Raw genomic sequence first — 12,664 nt, forward strand, 5'->3', positions numbered from 1 at the left:
TTCTTAGACTGCCAGCTATGGTAATTCACAAGGTATATACATTATCAAAGATAATCCAGAAATATACAGAATATTTGATGCTAACAAATTAAAAATATCCTTGGTTTCCTGAAACGTTTCTATTTTATTTATTTTTTTCTTCATAAATACTGTGATCACGAATAAGTTAGGTATTATTTAAATATATATATATATATTGTATGTGTGTGTGTGTATCAATTTTAGTTATGTTTAAATGTTAGTTTTTACAAAGGCAAAAATCTCGAGGTATATATATATATATGCAGCAAAGTTGCTTTAGCATAATCCTAAAAATATTTAAAAATTTTGATTTCTTTCGAAGATTTTTTAAAGTAGGCATGAGTGTAGTTTTAAAATTTCACATACTACACAATAAATTTTTTTTCCAAAAAAATTACAAATGCTTATAAACCTCTTCTTTGCCAATTCTTACCTGGCATTGTCATAAGTCAAATGAACAATAATAAAATATCAATTTCTAAAAATGGTTCATTTGACATCAACCAAAAATTCATCACCATCTTGAATCTTATAGGTATATAATTTTTTACTGTTATATTTTAATTCTTCAGGACCTTGAATTCCAACCATTTCATGATCAATATAGAACACTCTCATTTTTGTTGGAGACAGTCCACAGAGCTGGCCTAACTGAGCTTTTAAATCTTGCACAGAGTGTTGTAAATTTACAACCCATGTCTGTTGAAATTCCTGATAGCGTATGCCAACACGTGCTGTTTTTTTAGGTGATAAGTCCACATCAACAAGAGGAGCTAGTTTGCCATGCAACCTTTCTAAATCATAAAACCTACAAATAAAAATTACATTAGTGCAAACATAATTAGCTTTAAGAACCATGACAGTGATAAAGTAATTGAACATAAACTTTTCAGTCAAATGAAATATACGAAAAATTAAAAATCTAATTTTTGATTACCTTTAATCTGAATATGAATTTCAGAATTCATTAAAGTTAAAAATTAGTTTTAATGAATACAAACAGCACAATATTATTATTATTACCCCAAGACCCCCATTTTTGCATGCAGAGTTGTGAATGATTATAATGCCTTGTCTGAGAATGTGGTGTCTGCAGAGAATTTGAATGTGTTTAAAGTGCTGTATGATGAGCTGTGTGTATGATAAAAGGACCTCCTAGATGAGTCTTTGATCATACACACATTCTCATCATACAGCACTTTAAACACACTCAAATTCTCTGCAGACACCACATTCTCAGACAAGGCATTATAATCATTCACAACTCTGCATGCAAAAACCTGCTTCTCACTCCACTGCTCACACCCTCTTTATACAGTTTCCAGGGATAAACTCTGGTCAACCCTAGAATCTGTATAAACTGTAGAACTTCTCCAACATTGATTCTATAACAACTCCTTACTAACTTATAGGTCTCTATCATATCTCCCCCTCTTCCTCCTATCCAATAGACTCTGTAAATTGCATCTTCTCAATCTTTCCTCATATTTGACATTCCAGAGGTCAGAAACTACCTCAGTCGGTCACCTCTGGATCCTTTCCAACATCTCTTCGTCCTTTTGAAAACCAGATGACCAAATCTAGGCACAGTAGTCCATGTGTGGCCTAATCAAAGTCTTATACAATGGAACAAGAATCTTCCTATTTCTACAGGTCAGTGTCCTCCGCATCATTCCCAGACGTCTTTGTGTTGTCTTCACAATTTTGGCAATGTGTCCCCCTAAATTACAGATCCTTATCCACTACCACTCCAAGATCTCTTATTTCCTCCACCTCTGACAATATATCCCCACCAAGCATAAATTCTGCATCCCATCTTTGTTTCCCAAATTTTAAAACCTTACATTTTGCAACATTGAATTCGCATCCCCATTCCTGTGCCCAATCACTCAATTTATTCAAGTCTTCTTGTAAGGCTACAACATCTTCTCTACTCTTCATAGTTCATCCCAACTTTACATCATCTGCAAACAACTGAATATCTCCATCCAAATCTTCACTAATATCATTAATATACAAATTAAACAGTAATGGCCATAAAACAGATCCCTGAAGTACATCACTAGTGACTTTCCTTTTCTGGGATATCGCTCCCCAATACACAACTTGCTGTTACCTATCATATAGCCAGTCTCTAATCCAATGCGCTCATCTCATATCCAACCCCATCGGCTGTAGTTTGCCTATCAACTTATCATATGTAATCTATCAAAAGCCTTTGCGAAATCTAAGTATATTACTGTGTATCCCTCTCCTCTGTCCAAGGAAGCAGTCACCTTATTGTAATAAATAAGTAGATTACTAAACATGACCTCCCTTTAGCAAATTCATGCTGTCCATCAAAGATAATACCATTGTTGTCAACCCAATTCTGGATCATAGTTCTCAGAAGCTTCTCTAACAACTTAACCACAACACCTGATATACAGATAGGCCTATACGAGGGCGGTCTGAAAAGGTCTCGGCCTAACAATGAAAAAACGAATTTATAATTTCAAAATTATTTTTATTTTTCAACATAATCTAGCTTAAGACTAATACATTTATTCCAGCCATGCTCCAGCACCATTATCCCATCCCTGTAGTGGTTCTCAGTAAGATCCACAAAATACCCCTCTACAGCTACAATCACCTCTTGATTCGAAGAAAAACGCTGACCAGTGAGGAAGAGTTTTAGTTTTGGGAAGAGACAGAAGTCAGAGGGAGCCAAATCTGAGGAATAGGGTGGATGTTCCAACAATTCATAGTGCAGATCCCTTAATTTTCCCATTGCCAAAACACCTTTGTGGGCAGGTGGATTGTCCTGATGAAAGACTATTTTTTTCTTCTGCAAACCGGGTCATTTCTCATGTATTTTTTTCATCTAGTCTGGTTAAAAGATTGGAATAATATTCCTCAGTTATTGTTTTACCCTTTTCAAGATAATTAATAAATGAAATGCCTATAGCATCCCAAAACACTGATGCCATGACCTTTCCTGCTGATGGAAATTTGTCTTCTTTCACGATGAACAACCGGCTTCTGTCCACTATTTTGACTGCTGTTTGGATTTTGGTGTGTAATGGTGGATCCAAGTCTCATCCATAGTAATAAATTGAAACACAAAAACAAAATCAGTTTTATTCTTGTTTAAATGCTCCAAGCACTGTTCAGAGATTTTCATGCGAGTGCGTTTTTGATCTGCTGTGAGCAAGCGTTGCACCCATCTTGCGCAAAGCTTTTTCATTTGCAATTCTTCATGCAAAACATATCCTACACGTTCTTTTGAAATGCCTATAGTCTCAGCAATTTCACGCACTTTGACTCACTGGTCATTCAATACCATATCGTGCACTTGATCATTGATTTCTGGTGTTGTTACACTTTTTGGATGTCCTTCACATGGATCATCTTCAAGGCTGGTATGGCCACATTTAAACTCAGCAGCCCATTTTTAATTGTCAAAAATGAAGGAGAAGAGTGTTCAAACTTTTATGAACTTCGAATGAATTTCTTTTGGCATTAAACCTTCTTGTACACAGAATTTTATAACTGCACGATACTCAATTTTATCCATTTCAAGGGATACAGACAACACTTTTGCTTCAGACAGCTGTATAAAACAAACTACTTGATAGAATGACTTGCCATTTCACATGGATGCTTATGACAAATGTACTGACTCAGGGAAAAAAAAAAATCTTGCCGATAGTGTTGCCATCTATGGTCAATGCTGAGAACATTTCAGATCACCCTCGTAGTTTGATGCTTGAGTTCTATCACCTCAATAGCAATATGGTGCTGAACAAACTTTAATTATGTGTAAACTTACTAATTGTATAGTATTTTAACTTTAAAAAAAAATGAATTCATCTAACAAAATTTATCATACCTAAATTATTGACAGAATGATGAATACCAATAGACAAAGGGGAAGACCAAGGAAGAGATGACAAGATGAAATTGTTAGGATTGCTGGAATGCAATAGATGAGAAAAGCTGAAAATAGAATGGATAGAAAAAAATGCAGGAGAACTTTGTCCAGCAGTGGACTGATCCAAGTTAAAGAAGAAACATATGATACATTGTACATAAGTGGAGCAATGAAATTTGTCTTACATTAAGACTCACATACATGTTGTCATAATGTAATTGATTTGAACCCAAAATCTGTTGATTAAAGAGTAAAGTAGAGATGTTATCCAACTAGGCTGACTAAATGAAGGCCATCATCAGAAGTATATAATATATACAGAGAACATAAGTTAATGGTAGACATTTTAAGGGAAAATTTGTTGTAGACATTAAGAAAAGAATAATGATTAGCACATGTAAAACATCGATTTAATTATTATTATCCCACTAGGTTGCTCCTATATATTTCTTCCCTGTCATAAGGACACTGTCAGGAGAGAATAAAAGAAATCAGTAAAACAACATTCAAAGACTTGCCACATAACATATATTTACAACTTATACCTGGAACAGTAGAAATGAAAGATGCTAAGAAATTATATTCTTGGTTTCATCCTTTTTCCAAGTGCAAGCAAACATAGTTTGCATGTGAAGTAACTTCACGACTTTGCTACTTGTATATAGAAGTTAATGACTTCACATCAATTGCCTTAGTATCCTGTAATGAGTGAAAAAACTCTGAGAAAATAAGTGAATGAGTAATGTGTGAAAAAACTTTCAACACCTGAACAGGAGAACACAACAATAGTCAGTTATTGTAATTAGATACAATATTGCATAAATTATTAACAAAAACTATAAAAAGTAAATCATGATTACTTCCCAGAATTTTAAAATGGCATGCAATTGGAATGGAGGAGATTTGGATGGTGTCATAGAACTGTTTCACATGTTGCAAGAAAGAGATGATTGAATTTAAATCTACCTGACCATAGTATCTTGGTTTGATTTAAAAGAACTTCACAGTTAGTGCTAATGGTATGATAATCAAAGCCAGATCTCTTTTATTCTCTCTCAAATGATATCCTTGTAACATGGAAGAAATATATAGAAGCAATTAATTAAATCTATGAGGGTGTGCTGAAAAGTTGTGATAATCACCATGAAGGAAATGAGATAGAACCAGTTCTATGTATTCATCAGAACTTTTTAGCCCCTTGTATATGTCTGACAAGTATTAATACAGGTGCTATGTAGAAAAATATGTATGAGTTTGAGGATCTGTGGAGTAAATTTGATGGCAGAATAAGAGAGATGGCATGCATTTGAATGGATTTGACATAAGGTGCCTAGAGAAATTGGTTACTGGAATGAGTCCTAATGCAGAGAGTCAGCAAAACTAGATTTTGGGAAGATGGCTGAGGATATGTATTAAAGTGCAGCCTAGATGTGTAGATATAATAGTGATACAAATGGCAATGAGCACGGTTATGAATCTGCTGAATGAATGGACTACACTTTGATTTTGGGCATTTTGAGTATATGTATGAAGGGAAAAGAGAAAGTTGTACAACTGAACCAAGCAGTCTGTAGATTTAAGAATAAATGAGGAGGTAACTTGCTATGTCTATACACAAATGCCAGAAGAATTAGAAACAAAGTTGTTGTGTTTGTAGATTTGGTGAATATGTTGTGGACTAAAATCATTGGTATTAGGGAAACCTGACTCTCAGTCAGATGTCATAACTGGAAATGAGTGCAAAGATAAAGTATTTTTGGAAGTTTATTTTTCACTTGGTTAGACTATAATAAATTTAGTTTAATCCTTTATCCAAGTGTATGCAAACAAAGTTTGCGCCTGAAAATATCTTCAAGACTGAGGTAAGGTAGTGCTGTAATAATCTGAGGTTTCTATATTTTATTTATTATTTTGGTAATGTTCTAATGTTACTGTACCTTTGTAATATTTCTATCTTAATTCTGTCTATCGTTTTCTTATATTCTTATAAGAAATATATTCTTATATTCTTATCCTGGATTTTATTGTGCCTTTTGTAATTGGGGGGGGGTATTTTATAATATTGTCACTTAATCTTACACGTTACTCCTTTTGTAGTCTAGATTCCTGCCTTCTGTATTCTATACTCCTTCTACCTGAGAGCAATGGAAAAATTTATTTAGATTTTATGACTGCGCCATCCATACCTCAATATGGTGCAAGAAATATACTACTTCCAGTAGGTTATTCAATCTTCCGCAACAAAAATCTCTTAATCGTCCCCAAGTTAATCGTTTGCTTTGCAGTCCTGGCCCTTTTCTCACTTACTATTTATATCAATGTTTCCCGCTTAGGTTCATTTTTTATTTAAGATCAATGCATTGCAACTAAAATCAGATCAGGCAAAAACTTCATTAAAATATAACATGGGATTTAATGGTCATCAAACAGGCATATAATATACACTATAAAACAGAGGGTGATCCTCTGTAATTCAAAAAAAGGAAACTCTAAAGATAAACTTGCATATATCTCTACTTCAAATTAATACAAGGCACACATCACATTATCTATCTAGCACATAGAGTTATCGTTTATAAACTTCTTAATATTTGCATCTCTCTCTCTCTTTAATTAATACAAAGCACACATTATGTTATCTATCTGGATTAGAGAATTATCATTTAACAAACTTCTTAGTACCTGCACATATCTCTCTTCAATTAATACAATGCACACATCATGTTACCTATCTCACTAAAAGAATCTTTACTTAACCAATTTCTTAATATCTGCATGTCTCTCTCTCTTTTATTTATATAAGGCATACATTATGTTATCGATCTGGCTCAAAGAAAGTCTCACTTAACAACTTAATACTTGAACAATCGGTGTTAAGGATATGTTACGAATAGCATAACATATTACAAACTTAAAATTTCATACAAGATTACATACAGGCATTAATTTAAAATTCATAACCCAATACACTTCCTAGGAATTAGCTATACTCTTTCTTAGATGCAACTATCAAAGCTATATTCATTCTTAAATGCAATCATCAAATTTCAGACAGAGCAAGTCTCTCAAGGTTATTCTAGCTATTCACATCCCTATACATGCAATTTTTTTCAATTTCTACAACCTATTCTTATAGCTTCGCACAGTCAAAACAAAACAATAATTTAACTCACATGGGCTGTCTTCTGTTGGGCTGCACTCTCAGATCCCATTGGCTGCGACTTCCTATATTTTCTTTTCTTCGTCTTGCGTTTTCGATCTCTCCTCCTTCAGATCCTTGTGACACCAGCCGTTCATCAGGTTGTCTTGAGGGATGTGGATGACGATTTATCGCATGTTGATACACCAGCGAAGGGTCGCGAATTGTCAGGGCCTTCTTGGACTTAGATAAGCGGAACTGCTCATAGACAAGTTCGGGGGTACCTCAGCTGATTCGTCCCCTGGTCATCTACGCTTCTGGGCTGAATGATGGCTCGCGGCATGGCTTCCCTCCTGACACGTCAGGCCATCACTCTCAGGCCTTTCTGCCACATCGTCTCCTTGTATGCTCGTTCCTTCTCTGTGCCAGAAAAAAACTCCCTGTGTCTATGGAAGCCCCATCTTATATTTCATCAGTTTCGAGACCCTGGTTTCAGTTTTCTAAACCCCGTGCACTCATGTGAACCCCTTACATTGTCATATGATTCCTGGTTTCTGGAACCCTCGACAAGCTCTTTCTTCTTCGTCTTCGTGTTCTAATCTCATTAAGTCAGTCAGCAGAACATCTATTTGAATTTTGCCGCCCCCTTTTTGCATTGACCTTGAGGTCACTTAGGGTTGAACTCTTAAACAAACTTTCAAACGGCGTTCCGACTGTAGAGCGCTTCCCTTAGCCTTGAAAGTTTTGCATCTTTTGTTCAAAGAGATAGCTAATTCCCATTGGGCTGTACATATGTTATACACAATACAAAAATGTTAAAAGAAAGGACTATTTACAGGTGTTCTGGGTTCTGCCCAACTGTAAAAACTCTATGCGTTCATTATACAAAATTTATTCTTGTTGCATCGAATTTTTACAGTGCAACACTAGGCAACTCCGAGCAAAGGTGGACCAAGCTCTCATTACTCCTTGTCTCAGTATCTCCCATAATGCAAAGCACATCTCCTTGCAGACATGTATACTGCTATGCATCAAGGGAAGGGCCACTACCCAGACCGGTTTCAACCTTTATTGAGGTCTTGTCAGTGGGAGGCAGATCCAAACATGGAGATACTAAGGCAGAAGCAATAGGAGAGGTCAATGACCTCTCCTATTGTTTCTGGCTAAGTATAAATTTAGTTTAAAGGATTAAACTAAATTTATTATATAGTATTTTTAGGAATGACAGAAGGAGAGGAGGGGCAGTATTACCAATGATATGAAATGACTTGAGTCCAGTTAGGACAGAAACATGTGAAAGCAATAATGGTAATAATGTTCTGTATAGCACTGAGTTTGAGACTATGTGGTGTGAAGTGGAGGCTAACAGGATGAAATATATGCTGGGATGTGGCTGGAGGGTCAGTTGCTTGGGATGAAGAAATGGCCGGTTTACCCTAATGAGTAGTAAAGGAGAACTCATCAGGGAACTAAAGGAGTAATTATTACAGGTGACTTAAATTATCTGAATACTGACTGGGTAGCAGAGAAAACTCATGATAAGAATGAATTCTTATTCAAGATTTTGGAAAAGTCGATTAGGGCTCGAATTCAGAAATGGGTTGACAGAGAATCTCTACTTTGCAATGAACAGCATAAGTTTACTAAAGGAAAGTTATCTTTTAGAAACTTTCTCACATTCTATAATAATGTTACCACTGAGTTAGACAAAGGGAATAGATATACTATGATACTTTTGGATTTTACTATTACTAATGCTTTTGACAGAATACAGCATGGAAGACTGTTGCATAAATTGAAGAATATGGGATTGGATTATAAACTATTGATATATGTATAAGAGGATGGCTGACTGAGAGATATCAAAAATTCATATATAAGAGATGTGAATCTGCAAGATTTAAGGTAACCAGTGGTGTGCCTCAAGAATCAGTCCTCGGCTATATGTTCTATGTCAAATCTGTACATTAATAACAGTGGGAAGGATTTGACACGCAACATACAGCTATTTGCTGATGATGATGCAAAGATAGGTAGGTGATCAGGAGTGCTGCTGATATGCAGTGCTAGCAGAATGATTTGAATAGGCTGGAATTGTGGACATATGAAAATGGCTGTCATTTCAAACAATACATTAATAAACATGCACTTTGGTGTGATTACATATCCAATGTCATATTATATCGGTGGGATTATGCTTGAAGACACTGATAAGGCTAGGGATCTTACAGTTTTAGTAGACAGGAAGTTGAAGTTCAAGGGTCATATAGAAAAAATTGTAAATACAACTCAGAGAATAATGGCAATGCTGAAATGAACCTTGATATGTAAAGATAAGTCATTTTGCCTTTTTACAAGGCCATGATAAGATCTCACTTGGACTATTGTTGTGCACAGGTCTGGACTTATGGTTTCTGTGGTGATTCTGATAAAGTAGAGAGTGCAAAGGAGAGTTTCAAAAATGATATTAGGGTAGATTGAGAATTCTGCAGATAAACAGGAGTAAGAGGGGGACATATGATTGAGAGTTACAAACTTCTGAAAGGGTTATACGGAATTCAGTAGATGGAATTTTTCATTTTATGGAGGGCGGAGAAAGGACACGAGGGCATCCATGGAAGTTGGGAATGAATGCTGTCAAGAAGGGGATTAAGGCTAGATTTTTTTCTTTCAGAGTAGTGCATGAATGGAATAAATTGCCTTTGGATGTTGTGTGTGTGTGTGCAAGTACAGTCAACCCTCCTACAATGCGGTACTCTTATAATGCAGTTTCCGTTCAACAACATTCCATCAACTTAATTGGTTTAAGAAGATTCTCTATAGCATGAATTTATCTATGTGTTAAATTTTTACAGTTGAAATTAACGGGGAATTCCCTTCTTTTTGGTGAAGGTACATCACCATTTTCCAATTTCAGTTATCAGGGAATTCCCCTATAAGCGAAGAAACAATGCGAGATTGTTCACAGTGCTCTGTTTTAATGCTTAAAATAGACCGTATGATTGGCTGTTGCGTATTTGCGTGAATTTTTTTATCCAATAGCACTGCCGAACTATTGCAACCACCCACTTTGTCATTAATTTTAAGTGCAACTTAGTAGAAAACTGTCTGTAAATCTGTGCAGACGTACAATCACGATTAGTGTTCAATAAAGTGCCTTTTGCTTGCTTAATTTTTGTTATCATAATTGGACAACATACACAATACTGTAGGTAATATTTTTTATTTGTTGTAATATAATAATAATAAAATTGTTAACCCCAGGTTTGCATAATGTCAGACACAAAAGAAACAAGAAAACAGTTAAAAAGAAAGTTTATATCTCTTGAGGACAAAATCCAAATTTTAAATCGTTTAAAGGGTGGAGAAAAAATATTGTCTGTTGCAAAATTGATAAATTTGAATGAATCTACAATTCGAACCGTAAAGAAAAATGCGGAAAAGATAAGGAAAACTCAACGCGGTACGAATCAATCTGATTAGTACTAATTCTGAGTTTCTTATAGCGCAGTTTCCATATAACGCGGCACGAATTAACCTGGTTTGCACGTTAAATCTGAGTTTCTTATAACACGGTTTCCATATAACACGGTACGAATTAATCACGTTATAGGAGGGTTGACTGTAGCGTGAATGAATTCAAGAACAGGTATGATAGATTTTGAGAGTATGTTCTGAGTCTTGACGAGTTCCAGACTCCCTGGAGGTCTCTTAATAATAATGTCCATTTACATTATATAATTGTAGAGAACACCTTTTATCTTGAAGTCTTGTCATATGCCTTTTACACATTCTATAAAACTTAAATACAGAACTCTTGTTATATGTATTCACCGATGAAAAAAGTGCTCTTTTAATCGGTGAATAGTCTGTTTTTCTACATTTTGTAGTGCTACATTGTTTTTCTGGAATACAAGTGTCCTTCAGTGGTTGTTTTTGAAGCTAGTTGTTGTTGCTATATTGTGTATTTTGGTTAGAAGACGACGGGGTCGGAATTGGATGCATAATGGTGGAAGCTAAGACGAAGATAGCATAAGTTTTCATTATTTAGTTTTATTTTATTTATATTTAGTATACTTAAATGTTTTGTTTGTAATTGTTTGTACTTTTACTTATATAGTCATACTCTCTTATACTTATTTAGAGTTTAGTTATGACACTAATTAGTGACACTATTTTGAATAATTGTAGCAGCGGCAGTTAAAATTGCAAATACCGTATCTCCAAGTCATCCTTAAATGGGGGATTTTGCGTGATATCATACAGGATTTGTAGCATGCAGGACTTGAGGAATGTATGCATCCCAGTGGTTGTATATGTGGCAGGAGAAGGGGGAATATGTATATGCCCAAAATGCAGGCAATGGGAGGAACTTGGTGAGTTAGAGATGACTACAACTGACCTCGTTGAGACTATAATTGACCTCATTGAATCAGAAATGGGAGATCTCCACATAGAGAGATGAGTGGTATGATAGAGGGTGAGAGAAATATGAATAAAATAATGAGAGTGGGGGAGTATAGAAAGGTTGAATGATTGGGAAGTTTTAGGAGATGGTCTCAATTGGGAGGACGAATGGCAAATAAGAGTGGCTGACTTGCAGAGAGAGAGAGAGAGAGAGTTAGATGAGTGGAAAGAGCAAGTGGAATGTCTAGGGAATGACATGAGAAGTGTGAAAGATGAGATTAGGCAAATGGAAGAGACAAATGCAAGGCGAATCAGAGTAGGAGAGAGAGAGAGAGAGAGAGAGATATGGGAATGATAGAGAGAGAGAGAGAGAGAGAGAGTTATGTGAATGACAGAAGAAGAGAGAATAGGATAAGTGGAAGAGGGAATGAGAGAGAGTTATGGGAATGATAGAAGAGGAGCGAATGGAAACAGTAATAAAGAGGGAATGAGAGGAATGCAAGGGAGCACTGGACCCAGGGATAGAGTGATGTCAGGAAGGCAGGTAAGTAGGGGGGAGCACAGAGAGAAAGTGTTAGAGAAAAGAGAGTGAGGGATGCATGTGAGCAATCGAGGAATAGAAAGTGTGGCTATGACAATTAAGAGGGGTGAAAGGGTGGATGAGATGATTGTAATAGTTGGAACAAATGACTGGAGGAGAAAAGTAAATTGGGCAGTGAGAGATATGAGATTTTGCTTCAGGTTGTATGAAAGAAGACACAGAGAGGAAAGATAGTGTGCATGTTGCCAAGGTATGATATTGATGAGCTGAGCAGAAGAGCAGTAATATTGAATAACATAATGGCTAGAATGTGTCAGAAGAGTAGATTAGAATATGTGGATGCTTCGAGGGCCTTTGAGGACAGAGAGAAATTGTATGTGAGAGACCGTTTGCATTTGAATGAGGCAGGACATAGGCATCTGGAGAGATTGCTGTTCTGAATGAGTCAGTGTGTCCCAGGATGGATGGTAGCAGGGGTGGCCTCTTGCGGGAATGGGTACTTGGGAGAAGGGGGGACAACATCAGGTAACGTCGAGCACAGTCTAGAGGGGATAATGCTGGGTATAGAAACAATGGCATTTTTATGCTTTATATTAATGCCAGGAGTATCTGGAATAACGAAGAGGAATTGGTGGCACTGATA

The 12,664-nt window shown here is 36.0% G+C and overlaps 1 protein-coding gene across 1 annotated transcript in view; it reads right to left on the bottom strand.

The window, feature by feature from the left end:
• Positions 1-510: 510 nt before the first annotated feature.
• Positions 511-12,664, bottom strand: part of mlt (tubulin folding cofactor E like protein mlt) — a 166,428-nt gene continuing 154,274 nt past the window's right edge. Inside the window, exon 6 of the mRNA XM_090390429.1 lies at positions 511-829. Coding sequence (XP_090246555.1) covers positions 511-829 — 319 coding nt within the window. The remainder of the gene's footprint in view (positions 830-12,664) is intronic.

The sequence above is a fragment of the Typopeltis vanoorti genome, chromosome 3 (assembly GCF_054136105.1).
Source record: "Typopeltis vanoorti isolate ZY-2024b chromosome 3, IOZ_Tvanoo_1.0, whole genome shotgun sequence".
Classification (NCBI taxonomy): Eukaryota; Metazoa; Arthropoda; class Arachnida; order Uropygi; family Thelyphonidae; genus Typopeltis; species Typopeltis vanoorti.